General features: G+C 43.1%; 1 protein-coding gene across 1 annotated transcript in view; it reads right to left on the minus strand.

The window, feature by feature from the left end:
• Positions 1-1,027: 1,027 nt before the first annotated feature.
• ZBTB8B (zinc finger and BTB domain containing 8B) overlaps positions 1,028-25,987 on the minus strand; it is a 28,925-nt gene continuing 3,965 nt past the window's right edge. Inside the window, exons 2-4 of the mRNA XM_027965344.3 lie at positions 21,762-22,827; positions 10,899-11,077; positions 1,028-8,273 (exon numbers count right to left, since the gene is read on the minus strand). Of these exons, the coding sequence (XP_027821145.1) occupies positions 7,956-8,273; positions 10,899-11,077; positions 21,762-22,740 (1,476 nt within the window). The 5' untranslated portion in view covers positions 22,741-22,827 and the 3' untranslated portion in view covers positions 1,028-7,955. The remainder of the gene's footprint in view (positions 8,274-10,898; positions 11,078-21,761; positions 22,828-25,987) is intronic.

The raw sequence follows: 25,987 nt of genomic DNA on the forward strand, positions 1-25,987 counted from the left end.
TAATCCACTTGGAAACTTGTGGATTAAAAATAAGTCAGTTTCTATTTTTCTTTTAAGAGGTGTTGGAAAGTGTATGCCTGTAGAGCTAAGCACTTAGAATGGCTGTGCCTCTTGATTTTTGTGTTCTCTGCCATAGTTTCTGCTTATTTTGCATCACCCACTCATCAAGGGGCGGCCAGTCTTCTGTCACAGAATCTAAAATGTCCTGGCTTGGAATACTCTGCTCAGAAACTGTCTAATATAAGGAAGTAATTGGTCCTAACATCAGGGGACGGAGAGGTGGGAACAGATGTTGATGGAAGCTTCTTGTGTTTAGAGCTCTATTTATTTTCTTAATTATTTTCTTAATAAGTCTTAATTATTTTCTAAATTAGTTTAAATTTGGAGCTCTATTTTCTTTATTTTGTGAGTTTTCTTTCTTAACTAATATTATATTCATAAAATTTCATGTAAAATAAATGCCCTGAAAAGTCAGTTAAATTACACTTGTTTCTGAAGTCAAAATGAGCAATAAAGAAACAAAAGACTTTTCCTTGAACTTGGGTAATACTGTTTCTACTCCAAATTTGTCATTAGGGTGTCTTAATCTGACTTTTTGGAAATCAAAACAAAAATTTAGTTTGAGACTATTTCCTGTTTACTCCCAGGTTGATGTAACCAAATTAAAGATGATTTGCATTTATTTTAATCCCAAACTTGTTATTTCATTAACAACCAGGATCAATGCTTCTAGGTATTTTCAGATTGTCAAGTGGCTAATCTGTTTTACTTTGAAGTTTCATATATTATCACACAGCTTTAAATAAAATTAGCTCTTATAATAGATTTATTAAAATCCACTGAGTCAAGAAATACCTAAAATACATTTTCACTCAATATCATATTATGTGGGTCGCTGTCTTTAAAATATGTGGGTTTTTGTTTCAAATATGATTATTATTGTCACCTTCTCTGAATCATACCCAATTTATATTACAAAAATCAGCTAGAGAGGTTGGCAAAAGTAATTTCAAGATAATGCTGTAAATTTTTTAATTTGTAATTTTTTTATTTCAAAGTTTTAAAAAAGTGAATACATTAATATCAAATACCTGATACATATTAAATAAGTGGACAATAAAATTTTGATCTGCTGTGTGTTGATGGTAGTTTATGTTGTTTCAAATATGTGTGGGTATTATAGGAAAAGAAATTAAATTAACTCCCTTATGTTCAACATGTGACTTCCCCTTCCCTGTGTAAGCATTACAAGAATTCAGGCCAGGATCACACAAAGCCACGTGAGGCTAAAATAGCATTTTCCTTTGCTGTAATTTTAGTCTGATAGGTACCCAAGGAAACAAATGCTGTCTACAGATGGTCTTTGCTGCCTGCCCAGACATGTTTGTTTTTTATCAGCATTGGCCTGGCAGGATCTGGCTTCTGATCCTAACTAGTTGTGTGGGAACTAAATACTAGTTGTTTCATCTCTCTATAAAATCTCTTTGGAGGAGACTATCTTTAGTCCTTTGATTTAATGGTTCTGTTCTGTATCTGTCTGGTTGGGGAATTAACTAGTTTACATGGCCAACCAAGACTCAACCCATATGCAATGGGGCTCCTCCATCCGTCACAGTAACAATACCTTTCTTCTAACTTATTACAGGGGGTGGAGATGATGGGAACTTGTTTGTTGTTGTTTCTTAAATAAGAAAACCATAGCACCTGATGCATATTTGCTAAAGACTAGGATGTTCTGAAATGTTTGTAGTATTTATATATAACTGAATAAAACATGTAATTTAAACACTGTCAATGTCCAAAGCTACCATGTTTGAAAAAGGCAAGAAATATCAGAAACTGAGTTGTTTATAAATAGTATCCCAAAGGTAGGAGTTTATTGGACAAAAGACAAGAAAGTCTTCTCCAAGGCTCTAAGATTGGGCTGGACACTCTGCCCAAGCCCTCTCAGAACACCCTGTTTCCTGCCCCTCCCGTCACACCCCAAACTGTATGGTTGAATTGTTAGCCTCCCCAATTACACACTGCAAGTTCCTTGAGGACAGGGATTATGCTTGTTCACTGATGTATCTCACAGGTACCCCTAGTGTCTGACAAACAACAAGGACTCCATAAATAATTACTGGATACCTGTTGAATAAATAACCGGCTGTCCTCATTTATTGATCGGCCAGGAGCAACAGAAGCAGGCAAGGGTAGTACCACATGATCCAATGATAAGAGGCACCATTATAAAAAACCTGGTGTTTGGTGGTTGCCAGGTGGACGTAGGTTCCTATCAAAGTGTGAATGATGGAATCCCCAGAAACTTCCATTTAATGATGACCCTACAGGATGTCATACTATACCTGCCTATGCTGAGTAGCGCAAAAGGATACAAGACATTTTGACGGGACCATTTATCCAACTCTTAAACACACCTCAGCAAAATTTGCAGAGTGTATTAATCACAAGTAACTAAGTACAAAGAATGAATACTCTTCAAGGAAGGAAAAATAAGTTGGTGTAGGCCATCTCTTTATAGGAATTTTCTCTGGCTATATTTTATAGGAAATAGGTGCATTATCTGTTGTATAATTGCTCAGCATACCATTTGGCAAAGGATTAAAAAAACATTTTCCCCTTCTGTGTGAGAATTTAACCTTGGTTTAATTTTCTAGCTCTGTTCCCCCAGCAACCTAATGAAGAGTAGTATATCAACCACGTTGCTAGGCAACATTCCATATGGTAGAAATGACCCCGAGTTGGTAAACTGTAGACTGGGAGAACTATTAAATGCCTGATAGGAAGCCACAGCTCTGGGCTTCCCTAACTGTAGTGACTCTTGGAAGAGACATGTCTCTTGTGGGGAAGATATTTCAGTGGAGTTGCTATAAGAGATACTCGCTCCCATGGAACAAGAAGCTTTTAAGCCAGAATAGCTTCCATATTTGCGGGATGTATGTCTATCTCCTTGCACCTGAGTCACACAGACAGATGCAGGGACTCTGATGAAAGAGCAATATCTGGCTCTGCCCTGTTGGTGAGCTGTGCTTCCCATCCTATAACCTTCTTTCTTAAAAAATATTTATTTATTTGGCTGTGTCGGGTCTTAATTATAGCACACAGACTTTCTAGTTGTGGCATTCAGGGACTCTGTGGCATGTGGGATCTTAGTTCCCCAACTAGGGACCAAATCGGCATCCTCTTCATTAGAAGGCAGATCCTTAACCACTGGACCACCAGGGAAAGTCCACCATCCTATCTCCTTCTTGGTGAATCTGATGTGATGGTTTATGAGTTTGACTGTTTCTGAACATCTAGTTGAGCCCAAGTAGCCTCCTGGAAGACACCTTATTACTATCTGTTTGCTGTTTCTGGTGATAGAAGCTCCACAGAGACCATGGGTAGTAGAAAGATGTGAAACTGTTTGGCATGTTCTAGCATGTTCTGCTTCTAAAAAAATCCTAATTATGCCCTTCACAGTCTGCATGACATATAATCCATATCCATTATATGCCACCAAGACATTTATCTCAAATTGATACTTGCCTTTAAAATCCCCAAGCTAGTTATTGCTAAACCTTCTTCATATAAGCACATAACCCCAATCCTAACCCCCACTGATTTTTAAGATGCTACTGAGAGAGGACCAAAAAAAAAAAATCAAATGATGGATATAAAAATTGCTCCCCCAAACCACAACTGCCCATGAAGAATTGGCAGTAGTAATATTATCCATCTGGAGGATCAGAACAGATGCTAAATGTCCTCCTCAAGTTATGAAGACTCCATATCATCTGATCACAATGGTGTGAGTTAGTGTCACCTCTGAAAACTAGGAACATATTAGAAACTAACCAAGCCACCCCTGCCAAACAAACAACTTTCCATTTATCGCTACAGAGGCATTATTTGAAGAAAAGAATTCAAATTGTCAGAACTTTAATGAGAGGTGTGAGGAACACGGCAATATTCGGTGGAAATATTGAACAAAAATCAATGAAAACACTGCCTATCATAAGCAGCTGAATCAAGCAGCCTCCTCTTTGAGTGACAAGATAGTGTGACCATGTGAAAGCACAAAGCAGGCTACAAGGGACAAACAACAGCAGGAAGTACAGTGGTGATGCTCAAAACAGTGTGATGGGAACTTCTCACCCACCCCAACCCCCTGCACCTCCCTACCCCACTATGCTAGACTTCACGGAGATAAGAGATTATCAATGCACAGAGGACACACAAGGACAACTCAGAAGTCCAAATAAAGCAGTAGTAATTCAGGTGACCGAAGGCCACTCCTATCTTCCCTCCGCCCTCAGAACCAGCACCTGTAGTCCCACCAGTTGCCTTTACTCTCCATGAGGTTTATCACAACATCAATTAACAACAACAAAAAACCTTTGTTGTATTCTGACCTGTATATCCTCCAGAATACTCAATTTCACAATATTTTGCAGACCACTAAGTCAATAGCTTTCTTAAAGAATATACAAAGTCTAGCGACCACCAAAATATTTACATCAGAATGGCATCTTTCCACCAAATGACCAGAAGCCATGATGAGGATTTCTAAATGTATTGCAGATAATGTGCCTTATTTTCACTCCTTTCTAACCCTTGCCTTGAAAGCCTGTTCCCTTTTCCCAAGAGAAACAACTTTCCAAGGATGCCATCTTAAAATTCCATTACAAGTAAGAATCTTGTTCCCATCCATTCAATATATGTAATAGAAGACAAAAAGATCTGGATTGAATGTGCCAGAAAGATGCCAAATATAAACTAGATCACGAATGGTCTGCATTGGACCAACTATGAATCTACCTATAAAAATATCACCAACTCCACAAATTAAACCTCAGAGACACTGTGTAGGTTAAAAATACTGACCACCAAATGTGAACATAAATTTAAAACTGAGGGCAGTTTATGATCTGATAGTCCACACAGAGGAATTATCTCCCTTAAATGTAATAGAATTCAACTACCAAATCTAGTTATTTCCAATGCCAACACACAAACTCCAAACAGCCAACCAGGAATGTAACAATCTGAGACATTACAGAGAAATAGAATTGTTTAAATACTCAGCTTCACATTCCATTTTCTTCTCAATGATTTTGCTACTTTAAAATCAGAGCCCAGTAATAGTTCTAGCAGTACGAATCAGATCAGAATTTCTAAGTTTCCACATCACAAGTATAATCAGATATCAGGCAAGTCATGGACCATCTATCATCTGGCCTCATGTCTTCATTTTATGAATCCACTATTTTTCAAAACTTGTGGGAGTGTAAGTGAAAGTGTTAAGTCGCTCAGTTGTGTCCAACTTTTTGCGACCCCATAAACTATAGACTGCCAGGCTCCTCTGTCTCTGAGATTTTTCAGGCAAGAATAATAGAGTAGGTTGCCATACCCTTCTCCAGGGGATCTTCCTGACCCAGGAACTGAACCTGGCTCTCCTGCACTGCAGGCAGATTCTTTACCATCTGAGCCACCAGAGAAGCATAAGGACCTAATAAACATTATGAAGGTAAAAGGTAGCCTAAAATGTACAACAAAAATAAGTTCATTAAAGATATAATTTTTTAAAATCCTGCTTTATCTTACAGCTGGTTTCTCAACCTTGGTACTCTTGACATTGTGGACTCCGTTCATCTTTGCTATAGGGACCATCCTATACCTTGTAGGGCATTTAGCAGCATCCCTGACTCCACCCACTGGATGCCAGCAGCACCCCACCCCAAGCTATGACACCTGAGAGGGTCTCCAGACACTGCCAGGTACAGGTCCTCTGGGGAACAAAATCACCCCCAGTTGAAAATCACTGTCTTAGAGTGAAATCTCTAATATAAAATGTTTTATCTTGCACCCAGGGATATGAATAGATCATGGGGTCACCAGAGAGGATCATTGCTCTGCTGGAGAAAGCAGGCTGAGAGTTGAGCCGTGAGGTAAAAAGGTCAAATTAAAACATCAGAAATACTTTAGACAAAGGAAGCAAAAGAACAAAACTCTTTGCAAAGTATATATTTTACAACTCCATTTAGGTTCCCTCTTGCTAAGGTCCCTCTTCTAAAACAACACTGATAGTCTCATTTCTGGTATGAAAAGTATTTCTGGTCCTTGATAATTTTCTGTGTGTAACTCTTGACCTAGAACAATAATTTTCCAACTACCTCTGATAAAAGACCATTTTTTTGTTGTTGGTTTTTTTGTTTGCTGTACACTGTGTGTCTTCCAGGGAGTTCAGTCCCCCGACCAGGGATGGAACCCAGGACCCCTGCAGCAGAAGCATGGAGTCCTAACCACTGGACTTCAGGGAATTCCCAAAAGACCCATTTTAAAATTTCCAATCAACTGCAGGCCAAGGTATGGCCCTACTGTATGGACTGTATGGGATCCAAGAATTCATGGAGCTGCAGCTGTTTCAGGCCGCAGTTTGAGCAGCACCGTCCTGGGGTTCCAGCTTCTGTTGAGAAGCATGGTCTAAACACTTTCTGAACCTTTCAATGATAACATTTATTTACAAGCAAATTTATATTTTTTTGGTTATTTCTTTTTGTTAAAGAGGTAGAAAGTGATATTTTTTACTACCTTTTGAAATATAATTATAGTAAAATTAAAGGAGGGCTTCCCTGGTGGCACAGACAGTAAAGAATCTGCCTATAATGTGGGAGAGCCAGGTTCAATCCCTGGGTTGGGAAGATCTCCTGAAGAAGGGAATGACAACCCACTCCAATATTCTGGCCTGGAGAATCCCATGGACAGAGGAGCCTGGAAGGCTACAGTCTATGGGGTCCCAAAAAATTAATGGAAGAAAAGGAATTTCCTTTAAAATCCATTTTGGATACTTAAACATAAGACAAAATTATGGAAGTGCCTGAAATATCTTTACTCCATAATACTTCTTGTTCTTTAGCCTTTTAAAGAAATACAGTCTCTTTTGTTAGAATAATTGTATGGCTGCAAAGCGAATAAAGAACAGACTGGTTTTAAAAACCCGTTCTTCTACTAACCTTCCCTTTCCCTCCAGATGATCTTTTAAAGGTAAACAATTTGGAAATATAACTTGCTTATGTAGGCTTACCCTTTCCCTCCAATTAAAGTTCTATTCATAAGGTAAAAGAATGTCAGTGATGCCTGCATTGCCAGGTTACACAGTGGTGGCTCTCAGAAACGGCTGGAAAACACAGAGGAGCATTTTGAGTTTTGCCCAAATGTCTTGCTTTATAATCGTAAAACGGGTTATTTGTGTGCGCACAATTGTCAAACACCAAGCCAGACAGGGAAACCACCCAGACCTGGGCTCTCAGGCTCCCTTCCTGGGGCTAACTTAAAATGTAATTCGATGGGGGCAAGTCACAGTGCCATAAGGAGCCTTTCAGCTCATTTCCATGCTTGTCTGCACATAAATACCCTCAGCCTCTAAGACTGCAATCTTAGATTTAGAAAGTACCTTTTACAATCTTAAAGCCAGACAGCCCTGCCTACCTTAAATCACGCAAGCTTTCTCCTTGATACTTTACCAGAAAGTTAAAGTACGGAATTGATCAGGAGAGGCTTGGCAGAGGTAAGACTGATCTCGAAATTTAATATATCCTTGCCCACCTTTTCAGAGAAAGAGGATGATAACACAGGAATGCAGAAGACTGAGAAACTACAAAAACAAGTACAGAGGTTTTCTTATCTGTCTCCAAACCAGAGTTTGGATGCATAGCTCTGGAAAAAACAGCAAGCCTCAGGGCCAACCTTGATTCACTCAGAAAGCCTTCGGAAACCGGGGGTACCACTAAAAAGTCGTTAGTCCTCTGAGTCACTGAATCCAACCTCCACTGTGCAGCCTAACAGAAATGCAAATAATGGGCAGTGAAAAAATGTTCCTCTCAGGGTTCCACGACATGGGACAAAGGGTGGCTTTCACTCACAGAATCAGCAAGAACAAATTCTAAACCCTCTCCTCCACCAAGTTACTGCTACGTAAGCGTCCCTCCACCAGCTAAGTTGGGCTGAATTTGGGGTCTATCGTCAGAATCCTCTCTGGCGGGGTCGTTTTCCTCCCCAGACTCCACATAGATCGGCCAGTCACTGTCTGCGTCACTCTTTTCTTGGCTCTCGAACGACGCCTCCACCAGGCTGAGGTTGATGGGCATCAATTCGTCATCGTCATCGTGCGTGTCTGTAATGCAGGTGCAGCTGTCACACAGCCCGAAGCGCCGCAGTCCCGGCGACAGGTGACTCGTGAAGGTTCTTCTGCAGCCCTTGCAGATGATTGGACGGTTGGATCTATGAACCTAAAATCACCAGCACAGTGAATGTCAGAGAACAGAGGACGAGCCATGGCCTTCGGGGCCCCATGTGATATGGCCCCTGGAAGACCTTCCGGCTGCATTTCTCACCACTCTCCCTTTTGCTTTTTCTGCCACCATCTCAGCCTCACCAAGATCCTTTCCAGCCCAGGGCCATCGGTTGTGCATGGAGCGAGCCCTCCTCCCCACTGCCCACACTCCCCTCTTACTAAAGTCCTTTTGTGTTTTTTTTTGGCTGTGCCACAGGCTTATAGGATCTTAGATCCCTGACCAATGATGAAACCTGCACCTTGGCAGTGAAAGCGTGGAGTCTTTACCACTGGATTGTCAAGGAATTCCCACTAATGCCTTTCAAGGAAGTCTTTTCTGATGCTCCAGGCCAGACTAGATCTCCCAGCTATATAGTCTCACCTATACTTCTCCCTTCACGTCTAACAAATCATTGGTAAAATTTACTAGGTTATAGATTTATTATTTACTAGATTATAGATCTATAGAAATTGACAGATTATAAGCTCCACTAGGTCACGGACTAGCTTCACCCATGTTCTCTGTCCTCGGTGTCACATCTGTTGCTGTATTCCTAGTGCCTGGCATGGAAAGGGCAATCGGTGAGCCAAGTAGGATTTTAGGCATGGCTTCTTAAGTACTTTGGAATGTTTAGTTATTAAGAAGGCAGATTCGCCAGTGTATTTCCCAAACATGCCAGTGGATGCTTCAGCCTTGACTTTTTTGTTGATAAATGTGTTCCTTACATATGAAAAGAGCTTTGCATACTCTTGATCTCCTAACCCCATGCAACTCCTCACAAGGACAGTGGCCCCAGGGATCCTCTTTGTATAAGGAACTATCTATCTGAAGTGTGCACTCTTCAGGAACTCCAGCCAACTGGGGATCTGTGAATGAATGAGAGCCTCCCTTGTAGAGAGCTCTGGATGCAGGATACACACAAGAGGCGAGAGAGACAGAGAGGCTGATGCAGGAGAAGGGCCAATAACAATACCTAGGTTGCTGGAGCTGCCCTTACGTGTCCTGGCTCCCCATGAGGGTTCTTGGGTTTCCTGAGTCAACCTGAGTGTGTTTGTGACCCTTGCAGCCTGATGGAGCCTTTGAATAGTAGATGGGATCTAGTACAGAGTCCGTTATAGGGATATACCACATTTTGTTTATTCATTCATCAGTTGATAAATATTTGGATTGTTTCTATGTTGGGGGCTATTATTATTATTATTTGTAATAAATAATTTGGCTATTATTTGTAATAAATAATAATAATGCTGACATGAACATCTGTGTGCAAGTTTTTGTGTGAATGCATGTTTTCAGTTCTCTTGGGTATATACCTAGACATAGGATTGCTGGGTCCTAATGGTAACTTTGAGCTTCCCAGGTGGCTCAGACAGTAAAGAATCTGCTTGCAATGCAGAAGACCCAGGTTCGATCCCTGGGTTGGGAAGATCCCCTGGAGAAGGGCATGGCTACCCAGTCCAGTATTCTGGCCTGGAGAATCCCATGGACAGGGGAGCCTGGGGGGCCACAGTCCATGGGGTTGCAAAGAGTCAGACACGACTGAGCGACAATGGTAACTTTATGCCTAAACCTTTGGAGGAGACACTAAACTGTCTTGCGCAGTGGCTGTACCATTTTGGGTTCCCGCTAGCAGTATATGAGGATTCCAGTTTCTCCACATCTTCACCAGCACCATGTTATTATAAATTTCTGATTCTAGCAATCCAAGTTTGTATGAAGTGGCACCACTCCTGTTCTGTGGGTTGTCTTTTCACATTCTTGAGAGTGTCTTTTGAAATCCAAATCATTTTTATGTTGCAGTTTTCAAAGACTCACTGACTTGTTCAAGTGTTAGTCTCCCAGTCATGTCTGACTCTGCAACCTGGTGGAATATAGCCCGCCAGGCTCCTCCGTCTGTGGAATTCTGCAGGCAAGAATACTGGAGTGGGTAGCCATACCCTTCTCCAGGGGATCTTCCCAAACCAGGGATCGAACTCGGGTGTCCTGTATTGTAGGTGGACTCTTTACTATCTGAGCCACCAGGGAAGTCCCTGATGGCTGCCTTGCTCAAGGATAATCTTAAATACAATGCCTTTCTAAATGGTCTGAATGCTTTTTAGCAGCTGGGACTCACCCACTTACATGGAAGACAGAATCCTAGGCAGCAGCCAGTGGGCAGGGAGGGCCCCTTGGCCAGGGGTCCTCTTTGCTGCTCACAGGCAGCCCCATAAATGGTGTTATACCTCTTCCCCACCCCGGGGTGCTGAGGTTGACTGGGAAACTGAGGCCGCAGCTTACCCTTGGGGGAATAGACCCCCAATCCCTGTCTAAGCCCCAGTGTTCTCTGCCTTTTGACAACCATCCTCAGACTAGGATCTGAACTTTCTTAACTTTCCTTCTAGGAAAACTAGTCTGTAACCATATAAGTTTTCACTTTTTCTAAGTGCCACTAACCCAGCTATAATTTAGTAGCAGAAATACATGTTTAAAATTCTCTGACAATGGCCCAGTGGACAGAGAAGTGAAAGACATTTCATGAACCACCTTCCACGCCCCGCCACTCTCCGCCACCCTGAGAGACCCACCAGCTGTGCCACTTACACTGAGCGCGTGACTCCGCAGATGCTCCTGTCGAGTGAACCTCTTGCCACAGGTCTCACAAGGATAGGGCCGCTCCCCCGTGTGCGAGCGGATGTGCCGCTTAAGGATGCCCTTCTGTTTGGCAGTGTAGGGGCAGAAAGGACACTTGTGCAGCTTGATGGGCACCACCAGCACATCACCTGGGGAACAAATGGTACTGTAAGCAGCAACAAGACTGGCTGCCCTCCAGTGGATGGGATCCAGAGCAGAACTCCACCAGCCCAGTTCAAGAGGGAGAATCCCAACTCCACCAGCAGCTAAGAGCAAGACGGTGTCTGCAGACCCTGACTCTGCTGGGCTCCGGGTCAGCCAGAGAGGGAAACGGGCTTCTGATACAAGACTGCAAGGAATGCTGTGAGGCATCAACTTTGAAACTTCTCTGTGGCTCAGAATTAGAAACAGCGCTTATGTTACAGCCTGAGAACACACGTATCCTCCTGTGGATAGCTTGAAACACCTCCCAAAATAATATTCACTCTGATAATGTCTATTCTCCTTGATTTCATTTTAGGAAAATAATGATCAAGACCCTGTTATAGAATGAATTGCATCCCTCCCCACAAATTCCTATCTTAAAGTCATAACCTCCAGTGCCACTTGTACGTGAAGATAGGGCCTTTAAGTAGGTAATTAAGGTTAAATGAGGTTGTAAGGGTAGAGCTCTTATCTGATAGGACTGGGGTCCTTATAAGAAGAGGAACAATGCCAGAGGTGCCAGGAATGATGGCTTTCTCTCTATTCTTGCACAGAGGACAGGTCACATGAGGATAAGCAAAAAGGTAGTTGTCTGCAAGCCAGGAAGAGAGCTCTCACTAGAAACCAACCATGCTGGCAGCTCGATCTTGGACTCTGAGCCTCCAAAACTGTGAGAGAATAAATTTCTGTTGATAAAACTACTCAGCCTGTGATATTCTGTTATGGCTGCCTGAGTTGACTAATGCAAGCCTCCTGAACTGATATAATGACCCTCAAAAATTTGTGGAAAAAAAGAAAAACTATTATGATCGATCAGACCTCCAGACAAGGATTCATGCTTTCTTTGACAAGAGCTCCTGGAATAGCTTTCAGGCATGTGTAGAAGAGGTTTGCTATAAAGCAGTCCCCACACTGTTTGGAATTTATATTAACTCTGTATATATGAGATCATTAAATACCCAAAAATTCATTTAAATCTTTTTCCCTTTTTTTTTTTCCACCTTGTTCATACAGCTGTTAGGGTGACAACATGATTATCACCCGCATGTATAGAGACCGACCCTTTCAAGTTTCCTGGGTTACCCTACTGGCAGTATTCTGAGATTCATTTCCTATATCCATCCCCTTCAGGATTTTACAGAATTTGATCATATCATATATGTGGAGGCACTAATAACTCAAGTTTTCCAGGCACAGAAATTAGGAGTCACGTTCTAGCTCTGCCACTTACAAGCTGTGTGACCTTGGACATCTCGCTTGACTTCTCTGTGCTTTAATTCACTCATCTGTAAAACAGGGATAATAATTCCCACCTCACTGGATTGTGGTAAGAACGAAATGAGGTAATACCTAAAACACAGCACCTGGCACATAATAAGCTCTCATAAATGTCAGCCATTTTTGTCATATCATCATCATCTCAGTGTTTCTTTCCTGATTAATCTGGCCAGGCTCCTGCGGTCTCTCTCAACACAGGAGTAACTCCTTTTCTCTGAGACCTTCTTGGGACACTTACCTGGGCTTTATACCTTTCCTGAGGTGCTGCCAAATGTCAAGTGCAAGCTGAATGTCAAGTGAGTACCCAACATCATTCTATGTAAGGGTGGAGATTATCTTCTTTAGCTTCTAGTTCCCATGCTGACAATGTCTAACATTTTGCATAATCTATAATGAAGGAGATCAAACCAGTCAATCCTAAAGGAAATCAACCCTGAATATTCATTGGAAGGACTGATGCTGAAGCTGAAGCTCCAATACTTTGGCCACCTGATGAGAAGAACTGACTCATTGGAGAAGACCCTGATGCTGGGAGAGATTGAGGACAGGAGGAGAAGGGGACGACAGAGGATGAGATGGTTGGATGGCATCACCGATTCAATGGACATGGGTTTGAGCAAACTCTGGGAGATGGTGAAGGACAGCGAAGCCTGGTGTGCTGCAGTCCATGGGGCTGCAAAGAGTCGGACATGACTGAGTGACTGAACAAAAATAATGACTCCAAAATCTATCTCCCGGAATAAAAGCAGCAGCTCATGGCTCAGCACTGCAGATACATGTTGGATTATTTACGTCTCACTGCTTACACTGGTGCTGAGAGACCAGTTTCCTGCTCACTCCCCTGGCACTGTGGACTCTTCCCATCATTTATCCCCATCAGCCTGGCATTGTGCTACCACCTTCTTCCTGATTATCTACAAAAACATTAAGTAAAATGGGTCCACTGTTAGGCCTTGGGGGAAAAAAGAACCATTAACTACACCTCCATCAGAAAAGTATGAATTATTGCAACATTTCCCTTCTCTCTTATGATCTGATTCCCCCAGAAGAGCAGTTCACTTGCATGCCTATTACATGTGAGGCACTGTGTCAAGGTGCATTTTCATCAAGATACTTGTTTCTTCACTCAAGAAGATACGTCTAGCAGGAGAGAAAGACATGTAAACAAATTCATACAATATAAGGTAACAAATGCAAAGTTCAAAGTGATGAAGAAGTGTAGACAAGGGTGGCGGTGGGATGAATTGGGAGATTTGGATTGGCATATATACACTAGTGTGTATAAAATAGATAACTAATAAGACTCTATTGTATAACACAGAGAATTCTACTCAATGCCCTGTGCTGCTGTGCTTAGTCACTCAGTCGTGTCTGACTCCTTGTGACCCCATGGACTGCAGCCCACCAGGCTCCTCTGTCCATGGGATTCTCCAGATAAGGATACTGGAGTGGGTTGCCATGCCCTTTTCCAAGGGATCTTCCTGACCCAGAGATCGAACCTGGGTCTCCTGCTTTGCAGGGGGATTCTTTACCATCTGAGCCACCAGCATAGCTCTATGGTGACCTAAATGGGAAGGAAATCTAAAAAAGAGGGGATATATGTATACCTGGGTTTCCCTGATGGCTCAGTTGGTAAAGAATCTGCCTGCAATGCGGGAGACCCGAGTTCAATCCCTGGGTTGGGAAGATCCCCAGGAGGAGGGCATGGCAACCCACTCCAGTATTCTTGTCTGAAGAATCCCCAAGGACAGAGGAGCCTGATAGGCTGCAGTCCACGGGGTCGCAAAGAGTCGGACACAACTGAGTATGCACAACACAGCACATATGTATACATATAAGTGATTCATCTTGCTGTACAGCAGAAACTAACACAGCACTGGAAAACAACTGTACTCTAATAAATAATTTTTTAAAAGAAGAAAAAAAGATAGTGAAAAGTAATGAATTCTCTCCTGGAGTTCAGAAATGATCTCACAGGAAAGGTGACCTTGGAGCAAGGTTTTGAAGGATGAATAGGAGTTCACTGGGAGTTTGAGAAAGAGAAAGGGTATCTTAGGCAGGGAAACAGCACAAGTTTAGGCAGAGGTAAATGAGAATAGGGAATACAAAGCAGGGTGGAGAAGAATGAGGAACGAAGCCAAGGAAAGGGGCAAGAACTTCTGGGGAAGGTCCCAAGGTCACATTTATGAATTCACTAAGCAAATTTATCCTGAGCACCTACAATGTGCCAGACTGGGTTATAGGCCTTGGGGATACAGTAGTCGTCAGAAAAGAAAAAAAATCCCTGCCTCTGCGACACTAACATGTTAATGAACTCAGACTTTATCCTTTAAGCAGGTAGGGTTTTAAGCAAGGAAGGTATAAGGTGATATGGCTTTTAAAGGATTCCTCTGGGGATAATGCAGGGGAAGGATTTAAGAGAGGCAAGATTAAAGGCAAGAAGTCCAGGTGGGAGGGGATGAGAGAAGACACAGAACTAAAGCCTGTGACTGTGGAGGTGGAGAGGAGAGAGGATTGACAGGATTGAGAAATAAAATTCACAGCACATGATGACCTCAATGGGGAGGACAGAGCAGAGGAAAGAGAAGATTCTAAATGACACTGATTCTAGGTTAGCTGATGTGATGTGGAATACACCAAGGCAGGGAACACAGGAGGAAAAGCAGGTGCAGGATGAATGAGGTCAGTTGCGATTTTATCATGTTTGAGGCAGGCTCAGTGCATCCAACGGGGAATACTTGGATTAGACAGATTGAGGTGGAGCTTGGGGAAAGAAGCGAAGAATGCAGTTGTGAGTCCTCAGTAGATTGAGTGGTTGCTTTAACTGAGGCCTGGCTCTCCCCTAAGCACCCTGATCCCGTTAACCCATGGCCTTGACTCCCTGGATCAGGGGAGGGTGGGTCTTCCTCAGGCTTCACTGTCATCTCCAGAGCAAAACCCTAAGATGTTCTGAAGGTCATCCCATCAGATGATACCAATGCTCATCCTTGTTACAGTCATCTAGGAGTCCCCGGGTCATCTCACTCCTTGGAGATTTGATCACACTGCCTTCAGACTCTACTCCTGGAAAAATTCTTGGTGTGAATACCAAAGATGACCTTTCCAATGCCCTGCCCTCTCTGTTCCTGCATCTCCTTTCTTCCATAGACCTTGTCCTCCAATCCACCTCAGCCACCCAATCCTAGATGAAGAGCTCTCAACTTTGCCTGCATATTAAAATGCAGCTTAAAATGAAAAACAATACTAATGCCCAATCTCCATCCCAAGCTAATGGGTGGGGTGGGACCCAAGCATCACATTTTTAAAATGTTTTTTTATGTGGTGAAGGTCACATAATATAATACAGACTATTTCAATCATATTTAACTGTACTGCTCAGTAGCACTAAGTACATTCACATGGTTCCACAACTCTCACCATCATCCACCTCCCGAATTTTTCTCCTACCTAAGCTGAAACTTGGGTTTCCCTGGTGGCTCAGACAGTAAAGAATCCACCTGCAATGCAGGAGACCTTAACCTCATATCTCTTTGCAGCCATGGAAGCATTTCTTTGTTCCCTTCACAGTAAATTTCTTGAAAGAAGTATTATACCATCTTTACATCTACGTTTGAGGTTTTTTGTTGTTTTTTTTTTTTGAGGTCTCTGGGCTTAGTGCTTTATTCTAATATGCCAATAATCACCATAATCACCATTTTATTTAATTGTTTTTATTGAAGTATAATTTACAATATTATGTAGGTTTCAGCATAGTGATTCAGTATTTTTACAATTTATGCTCACTTACAAGAAAATGACTACAATTCACTGTGCTATACAATATATCTCTGTTGCTTATCTATTTTAATTTTTCTTTAAGTTTTAGGCATCCTATTTGATGTCGCCCCTCCCATTTTTTAAGTCTTTACTGAATTTGTTACAATATTGCTCCTGTTTCATGTTTTGATTATTTTTGGTCCTAAGGCACGTAGGATCTTAGCTCCCTGACCAGGGATCAAACCTGCACCCCTTGCATAGGAAGGGGAAATCTTAACCACTGGACTGCCAGGGGAGTCTCTGTGTCCTCGTTTAAGCCTACTCCATTTCGTCGTTTGCCCACCACTTCATTCATACTGCTCACCCATGACCTCTCCATTATTAAAAACCCAATGATCAAGTTCTCAATCTGCCTACACACAGTACTGGACGTTGATTTCTCCTTTATCTTGAAATGTTTTCTCCTCCTGACATCCATCACTCTTTCTTCGTTCCTTCCTTGGTTGTGCCATGCAGCATGTGGGATCTTACTTTCCCCACCAGGGATCAAACCTGCACCCTCTGCATTGGAAGCACAGAGTCTTACCCCCTGGACCACCAGGGAAGTACAATACTCTTTCTTGATTCTCTGCTGCCTCACGGACTGCCCCTTCTCAGCTTCCTTCACTGGCTCCCTTATTTTCCTGACATCTCAATGTTGGAGCTTCCCAGGGCTCAGTTCTTAGCTCTCTTATCTTCGCCTTCTAGATCTATGGAATACACAGGATTTAAATTGCTCAGATCCAACAGTGACCCCTAGATTTATATCTCAGCTGTGACTTATAGATGTAATCACTTACAGACTGCACATCTTCACTGGGGTATCCAACAGGCACCACAAACATAACATTTAAATCAGTCGCTCAAGGTAAAAACTTTAAGGCCATCTTTAATGCTCCTTTTTCTCATAACACTCACACAGCCATTAGAAACTCTGGTCAGCTCTATCTTTCAGAGTCAGTACAGTCCTAACCCAATCACATCCCACCTGTCTACTACTACCACACTGATTCAAGGATAGTGGGGTGGGAGAGAGGTGCAAGAGGGAGGGGCTATATATATATACGAATAGCTGATTCACTTTGTTGTACAGCAGAAACAAAACCTTGTAAAGCAATTATATCCAAACAATACAATAAAATTTAAAAAAAAAGAAAACGGGGACTTCCCGGGTGGTCCAGAGATGAAGACGGTGCTCCCAATGCAGGGGTCCAGGTTCAATCCCTGGTCAGGGCACTAGAACCCGCATGCCATAGCGGAGAGTTTATGTGCTGTAACTGAGAGTTTACAAGCCATAACTAAGACCTGGTGCAGCCAAATACATAAATAAATAAGACAAAATAAACAAAATCTGTTTTTAAAAAAAGAGAAAGAAGAAGGCGCACACCTCTCTCACCTGGGTTATTGCAGTCACCTCCTAAGCGGTCCTCCTGCTCCCACCTCGCTCCCCGAGAGTCTATGCTCCCCATAGCCTATGTTCCCCTGTAGTCTACAGGAAAGCAAGAGGAGAAGCAAGAGGCCCACTTAGAAGGTAACTGCACACAGTACTCAGAAGGATCCTTTTAATACATGTCATCTCAAGTCACTCTCTGCGGAGCAATACTCAAAGACCTTCTCATCGCCTTCAAGGGCCTACCTGGTCCACCCTTACTCAGCCTCTCTGACCTTATCCCCCCACACTTTCTGCCTTGCTCACTCCACTCCAGCCACACTAGCATCCTGGCTGTTCCTTTTGTTCACTTGCCAAGTGTGATCCTACACCTGGGCCTTTGCACCTTGTTCTTCGCTCTGCCTGGAATGTTCCCCCTGATATCTCTGCAGTTTGCTCTCTTACTCACTTAGGGTCTTTGCTTAAAGACAACCTGTTAGCAAGTCCTGGTCAACAGTAAATAAAATAGCATCCCCTCACTCTTAGTCAACTCTGTCCCTGCTTTAGTTCTTCTTCATATTATACAGGTACTTATGTGTTTACTGTCTGGCTCACAACGCTAGAATGTCAGCTCCACGAGGACAAGCACTGTCTTTTGTTCACTGTTATTAACAGTGCCTGGCATACAGGAAGTGCTCAATAAATATCTGTTAAATGAACAAATGAGCAGGAATGATAAGATGTTAAAGAAGCAAGGCCCTGATGGAATGCTGGACACACTGACATTAAACGATCCCATGATGAGGCTGAAAAGAAATCGACAAAGGTAACAGCAATGGGTACTCAAGGTGTCAGAAGCCAGGGGAAGAGAGAATTTCAAGAAGGAAAGATCAGAGTTAACTACTGAGAGTGGTCAGAAAGACAACATCTGAAAACTACTCACTGGACCAGCCCTGGAAATGTACGGCTGACCTCATGAAGCAGGTGGGGTGTTGGGTGGGGGTCTTTCCTCACAGTGGGCTGAGAATAGAATGGGAGGTAAAACAGCAGAAGTGTATTGAGAGATGAACTTTTCAGGAAGCAACGGGAGAAAGTGAGGCTGGCGTTGGGAGGTCCAGGGGAGAAGAGATTATAGGAGAACCACGTGCTTTGACAGTGCCTGCTGGTGTCAGAGATGAGTGAACACACAAGTACTATAACTGCCTCCTCACCATCTCCCTGCCCTGGTCTCCCATTTCTTCACTACCTTATGCTGAGGCCAAATTAATCTTTCCTGTCCACTCCCAAGCTCAAAAACTACCAAAAATTCCCCTGTGCCTAACTTACCTCTTACCATTTAAGGCTTTCCATGACTGACTCCAATTTCTCCCTATGTTTTCTCTTCTTACCCTCAAATGCCACTTTTTTAAAAAATTGAAATATAGTTGAGTTGCCATATTGTGTTAGTTTCAGGTGTATAGCAAGGTGACTGTTATACATATCCTTTTTCAGATTCTTTTGCATTATATTATGTTACAGCAAGATGTTGAATATAGTTCCCTGTGCTATACAATAAGTCACTACTTACTGATTTTTATACAGTAGTAAGTACTCAGATGCCACTTTCATTAAGCCTCCCTAACCTAACATGTGGAAGCCAGTTCTGCTTCTGGACTGCTGTGAAATTCACACCTCCATCTGTCTTCCAGCCCTAGTACCTTTGTACCACATGGTGCCACTTTCACACAGCTTAGCTCCTATAAGAAACCATCCGTTTTTTGAGAGCTGGAGCCATATCTGACTTATCTTTGTATCTTCACAAGGAAAGTGCTCAAGTATTTGAGCAAATATATGAAAAACCAAACAAATCAGTCCTACTCTGTCCCTTGGCACTTGGAGTAAATGTGTCCTGGAGCCATGCAAATGGAATCAAAACCTGGCAGACAACAGGCACGGCAAGAAGCCAGGAGACTGTCTTGCCACAGGATGAGCTGGAAAGCTGACTTTATAGATGGACAGATGGATCTGAATGAAGGTGGTGTAGATCTGAATTTCTATTTCTTGATACTTGTGATACAGGCAGAGGGGTTGAGAGACAAAATCAGTGCACTGAAATCCTCTGACCACCTGTGCTGCCTTCACAGTTTGTTTCACGAGTGAAATGAAGCCAGCCTGGGTTGCTATCAAAGAGCATTAGTGGTGACACGTGCCAGTTCTATATTCTTAAGGAACTCACCAAACCCTCTGGGTCTCGGTTTCTCCATACTTCCTCCACCTAACTTACATGGCACTATGAGGGGCTGACGGAGAAGGCAATGGCACCCCACTCCAGTACTCTTGCCTGGAAAATCCCATGGACAGAGGAGCCTGGTGGGCTGCAGTCCTTGGGGTCGCGAAGAGTCAGACACGACTGAGCGACTTCACTTTCACTTTTCACTTGCATGCATTGGAGAAGGAAACGGCAGCCCACTCCAGTGTTCTTGCCCGGAGAATCCCAGGGACGGGGGAGCCTGGTGGGCTGCCATCTATGGAGTTGCCGAGAGTCAGACACGACTGAAGCAACTTAGCAGCAGCATGAGGGGCTGATGGATGGAAAAGGGGAACACAGACTGTGAAGTGCTACTCTTACACAGAAATTAGATTTTGGAAGTCCCTGGTGCTCCAATAGTTGAGAATCTGCCCGCCAATGCAGGGGACACAGGGCCCATCCCTGGCCTGGGAAGATTCCACATGCTGCAGGGCAACTACCGCATGCTGAAACTACTGAGCCCGCAAGCTGCAACTACCGAAGCCGTCATGCCTTGAACCTGTGCTCCGCAACAAGAGAAGCCACCGCAATGAGGAGCCCGTGCACCGCAGTGAACAGTAGCCCCTGCTCCCGCTGAGAAACCCCAGGTGCAGCAGTGAAGACCTAGTGCAGCCCAAAATTAATTAAGTTTTAAAAAAGAAGTTCGATTTCAACAAGTTCCCATAGAGTAACCACTGAAAACAACCGCTACCTTCTGCATGCTAGCTAAGCCAGTGTCTCTGAAGGCCAGAAAGCGTATTTGCAAGTTTTGCAAGTCTAGATTAGGTCAGACATACAGAGCATTCTTGATTTTTTTAAAAAATGAAATTTTGATGCAGGGATGAAGTAATTTTTCATTAAAAAAATGTTAAAATTAAAAAAAAAAAAAAAGAAATTTAAAAGTCTCCAGACCAGACTCAGTTTTCCTGGGTTTCTCCTGTGTGGTGTTGTTTAGCCACTAAGTCATGTCCAACTCTTTCACGACCCCATGTGTACCTGTTATTTTTTTCTTAAGTCTCAAAATAGTCTTTATAGTAACGAATAAGAGCAGATCACCCCCCCTTACTTAGTCGACTTTCACTGCACAGTACTAAAGGATGAATTAGAAATGTGACTCATTAATTTCTAGGCTTGAAAAGAAGCCAAGGTTACTTTCATCAGTAAGGAGACAGCCACATCTATTTCCATCTCCTACAAGACAGTTTACAACACAATTACCTCATCTGTAAGAAGAGTTAACCATATTATCCCATCTCTCAGAATTGCTCAGACAAAAAACTAAGTTCTCTTAAAACACAAAATCCTACCAAAGGATACAAGAAATTTACTTACATGAAGCCCAATTCAACTCTCAAATATTCTCCAGGACATCACACTATCAGCCACGACATGTTAACTGAGTACATGGGCCAGGCACCACGGTTGACACAAAGAAGGATACATTTCCTACCTGTACAGAACATGTTTTCATATGTGAGAAAAAAAGTTCTGAAAACCTTTTCATTTGGTCCTCAACTCTGTAAGAAGGCAAGGTAGGAGTGATTATCTCCTGAAAAAAAAAAAGGGTTCAAAGAAATTTCATGAATTCACCAAAGTCCCCCTTGTGGTTAACAGAAGAGAATGGGTTCTTTCCATGTCTCCAAACTGCATTCAACACACTTATACTCTAGTTGTAGAGGTTAAAAAAAAAAAAATGTGAAGAGGCAATGCCCTGGACACAGCAGGTGCTCAATTAATGCTATTGGCAGTGGTGGCAGTGATAATGTGGAGATAATGGTGGCGATAGTGATGATGGGGATGCTGATGGTGGTGATGATGATGGTAGTGCCCACGACAATGATGCAGGTGATGGTGGGGACCAGAAGGCACACAAGCATGTGCTAAATGAGCAGCAGAGACGATGGAGGCTGATGGGGCTCACCTGAGTCCTCTCCATACCAGTCAGTCTGCACATCCATCATGGAACTCATGGCTGCCACTCCTGCACCATCTGGTCTTCCCTCCAAACTCCGAGAAAAGTGATGGTCCACATCCTCTTTGCTCTGGACGGCACTGTTGCGCAGGAGTGCCTCCAGGAACTGTTTAACATGGTAGTTACTGTAAGCCAAGTCGATAGCCTGGCTACTGGGCAAACCCTCCTCCCGGGGGGCCAGGCTCAGTGGGGTGGCAGGTGGCTGCAGCTGTCCATCCATCTCCACCTCCGCAGCACCCAACTCCATCTTGGGCTCCATCTGTTCTGGCCGAGTGGAGCGGTCACTGTCAGCCCAGCCACTGCCCTGGCTGTCTTTCCCCACCAGTTCCAGAGGGAAGCAGCCTCTGTGATCACCACTGGGGGGCTCTCTTGGTCGGTCCACACTCTCCTCCCCCTCGGCTGGAGAGACCAAGCTCTTGGTCTCACCGGCGGTCCCTTTCTTGGGGCTTCCGCTGTCCACCTGATGAGCTGCGGCAGCCGCTGCGGCCGCTGCCGCGGCGGCTGCTGCTGCCGCCACCGCGGCCGCCACTGCAGCCTCCTTCTCCATCTTTCGGCAGATGTCGAGGGAGGATCTGATGTATGTCTTGCAGAAGTTTACCACGTCGTTCATCTGCAGGTAGCTGGCAGCCGACATAACTTCAATCACGTTCTCCCCACACAAATCCAACTTTCCAGAATAAAGGAAGTCTAAGATGGTGGAGAAGGCGTCGGAGGTGACGATGTCCAGGGAGGCGGTGCTGTGCCGCCCGCTGTCCTGGATGTAGTGAATGAGCAGGGCGCGGAAGTAGCCGCTGTTGGCAAACAAGATGTTCCTGTGGGCCTTGAAGATCCGCCCTTCCACGATAATGCTGCAGTCGCAGAAGAAGTCCCTCTGCCGCTGTTCGTTCAGCTCCCCCAAGAGCTTGGCATAATAGGATTGCATCTCCATTTCTCCACCAGCTGGTGCTGCTCAAAAGGAGCCTGGATCTCTGCCAAGATTTTTTGTTGTTGTTTTCTTCAGTTCACACATGCCAACCTTACAAAGAAGATGTTCTTTTTATTTTTATTTTTTTAATTCTTCCCCAAAACTCAGTTAAGTAAATCTTTATAATACGGGCTAACAAAAATTAAAGATTGTCTAACTGGGTTAACTAATGAGAAACAGTAAAAGTAACTATAGCTAACTGTATATGGGTGAGTACTTAGTATTTTACATAGATTCTTTCTGTGAGCTTTTATAACAACCCTATGAGTAAGGACTAATATTATACTTACAATATTGTACTTTTAAGACTCAGAGGATGGTGATGATCCAGCTGCAACAGAGCCAGGACTCAAAACCTTCAGAGTTCATGCTCTTATAAATGACATTTGACTTTCTCAAGGCTCGAAATATAAATAATACCTGAATCTAAGAATTACGGTCTCCGGTTCAGTCTCCAGTGTCCCAATACAGAACTCAGGGACTGGCATGTCTAGTCTCAGCTCACACTGATTACCATAAGTTTGTGGGAACACTTGGTGGATGCTTGGGCTAGCCAGAATGCATTCTCCATTCTTATGATTTTATTGCCCTTTTTGGCTTTGATGGAATCATCCTTGCCCCATCCACAGCCAATGTGCTTTGCATAAAACTAGCACCATGCCCAAGCTCCAGATGAGTAAGCTGTAACATAGGCTAAACCTATCAACATAACTTACCCTCTGACCACACTGATTGGCTCAGAAACGGCCATGTGACTAGGCCAGAGCCAATGAAAAGCAATGAAGCATTTTCTGGGGGATCCAAAAAAAGAATGGCTCTCTGCTCTGTGGGCATGTGGGATATGAGGGATGCGGCTGCCACACCACAAGGGGAACCAGCCTAATACAGATGATAGCCCAGTTCAAACAAGAGCAACAGATGGAGGCCAGGGACACCATCTGAGCCCCAGCTCATGCTCTGCCAGAAGCCATTAAGTCCCTTTTTGCTTTGGTTGAATTTTCTCAGTGCAACTGAGATATTTCTAATTGACTGACTCCACAACCCTTCCTTCTCTTCTCTGTATTTTTTATGTCTCAGTCCTTCTCTGTCAGTGGACTATAAGCCCTCAGAAGGCATGAGCCATGTCTTATTTCATTTGATTTCCCATAAAGCACCTGGCAGGGCTCTCCTGGTGGCTCAGATGGTAAAGAATCTGCCTATGATGCGGAAGAACCAGGTTCCATCCCTGGGTCAGGAAGATCCCCTGGAGAAGGGATGGCTACCCACTCTAGTATTCTTGCCAGTATTCTTAGAGGATTTTATGGACAGAGGAGCCTGGCAGGTGACAGTCCATGGGATCACAAAGAGTTGGACACTACAGAGAAACTAACACTTTCACAGCATTTGGCAGTGCTTTGGACAAAGTAGGTTAGCTGAACACAAAAGAATACTCCTCTCTTACCCGCTAAGTAGAACAAGGATGCAACAAATATACTTGTTAGCTGCTCACTCGTGTCTGACTCTTCTGACTCCAACGACAGAGGAGCCCTCCAGGCAAGAATACTGAAGTGGGTAGCCATTCCCTTCTCCAGCGATCTTCCTGACTTAGGGATTGAACCCAGGTCTCCTACATTGCAGGCAGATTCTTTACCATCTGAGCCACCAGGGAAATCCCCAGAACAAATATAAAGCATAAATCAAGTTTAAAATCCTTCTGCAAGTGAGGAAGACAGAAGCTGACCTCCCCTGAGCTCTCCTCTCTATCTTCCCCCATCACACAAACCACATAGCCATCGATCAACTTACCCCTTTTATTTACTGACCCATTGAGCTCAAAGAAGTTCCTATATCTTCTTCTTCTATTGAGATCCCAAAAGGCCTAGTGAAAGCTGCCAACTACAGCTAACAACTCTTCAGCACTCTTCTTTTCTACAAGTGGAACACAACAATTACCCTACCCAAGAGAAATGAGGCATCTCTACCAGCAGACAGTCTTTCCACTGCTAAGAGATCCCTCAAGGCCTGTGTGTTAACCTAACAGACTTTACTCAATGAAGACCAACAACAACCTCATTAAATGGCAGTTTACACCTACTTTTACACATTTATAAGTGACACATTCAGTTTAGAAACTAGAGAACAAAGAAGTAAAGGAGTCTCTGTAAGTAAACCGACAAACTTAAAAGTGAGACTTGATAGCCAGGAAAAGGCTAAAAAAAAGCTATCAAAAACAGACCCAGACATTTTTTCAAAATATCAGCCTGAGGCCACTTAGCTAAGAGTATTAAATGCTCTGAACATATTCAAAATAGCCTCAGGACATCATTAAATTTTACCCCAGGGCTATGATGGATGGGTCTAAGTCATCAAGACGATTCTTTTTGTATTCATTTTAAACTCCAGGAGTTTATAATTTGGGGAATGTTTTTTCATCCAAAGTAGTTAAAATTAACATTTTGATTCAGAAAGGAAGAGAACTGTCTGATATCTGAAAAACTCTTCTCCTGAATAAATCAACCCTGAAAGTTTTCACAGGATTAAGAGTTCCTGGTCATTCTCACCTCTTCTAAATGTTCCAGCCAAACCTTCCTCCTTTTGGCAATCATATCAAGGGGAAAACAGGACACAGGAGAATGCTACATTTAAATATCAAATTCAGTTCTTCCTCAGAACTGAAAGAAAACCAATCTGACTGGTAAAAAATTTTCAAAGTAATATCTACTGTTGATAGAAATATCATGGGGAATACCATTTTAGAGGGGGAATTTGCCAATATTTATCAAAATTTAAATGTACACATCTTTTGGGATTTCCCTGGTGGTCCTTCCACTGCAGGGAGCACAGGTTCAATCCCTGGTCAGTAAACTAAGATCCCCGAATGAGGTATGATGTGGCCCCCCCTACAAAAATTACACATCTTTTGCCCCCAAAATTTCATGGCTAAAAACTTACCCTTTTGAATGTATTCCCAAAAGTACATCAAATCATAAGCTGAGAGATGCCCATCACACCAGGTTTTTGTACAAGCAAAAAAGTAGAAACAATCAGAACATTCACCAGTAGGGGGCAAGTTAAATCAATGAGGTATATTTACACAGTGGAATACTATGCAACCGTGCTTTAAAGAGCGAGAATTCTGTGTGTTCATATAAAACACTCACCAAGATATAGTAAGGAAAAATATAAGATGCAAAACAAAATGTACAGTATTATCCCATCACATAGATGGGAT

This window comes from Ovis aries, chromosome 2 (assembly GCF_016772045.2).
Source record: "Ovis aries strain OAR_USU_Benz2616 breed Rambouillet chromosome 2, ARS-UI_Ramb_v3.0, whole genome shotgun sequence".
In the NCBI taxonomy this organism is placed as follows: Eukaryota; Metazoa; Chordata; class Mammalia; order Artiodactyla; family Bovidae; genus Ovis; species Ovis aries.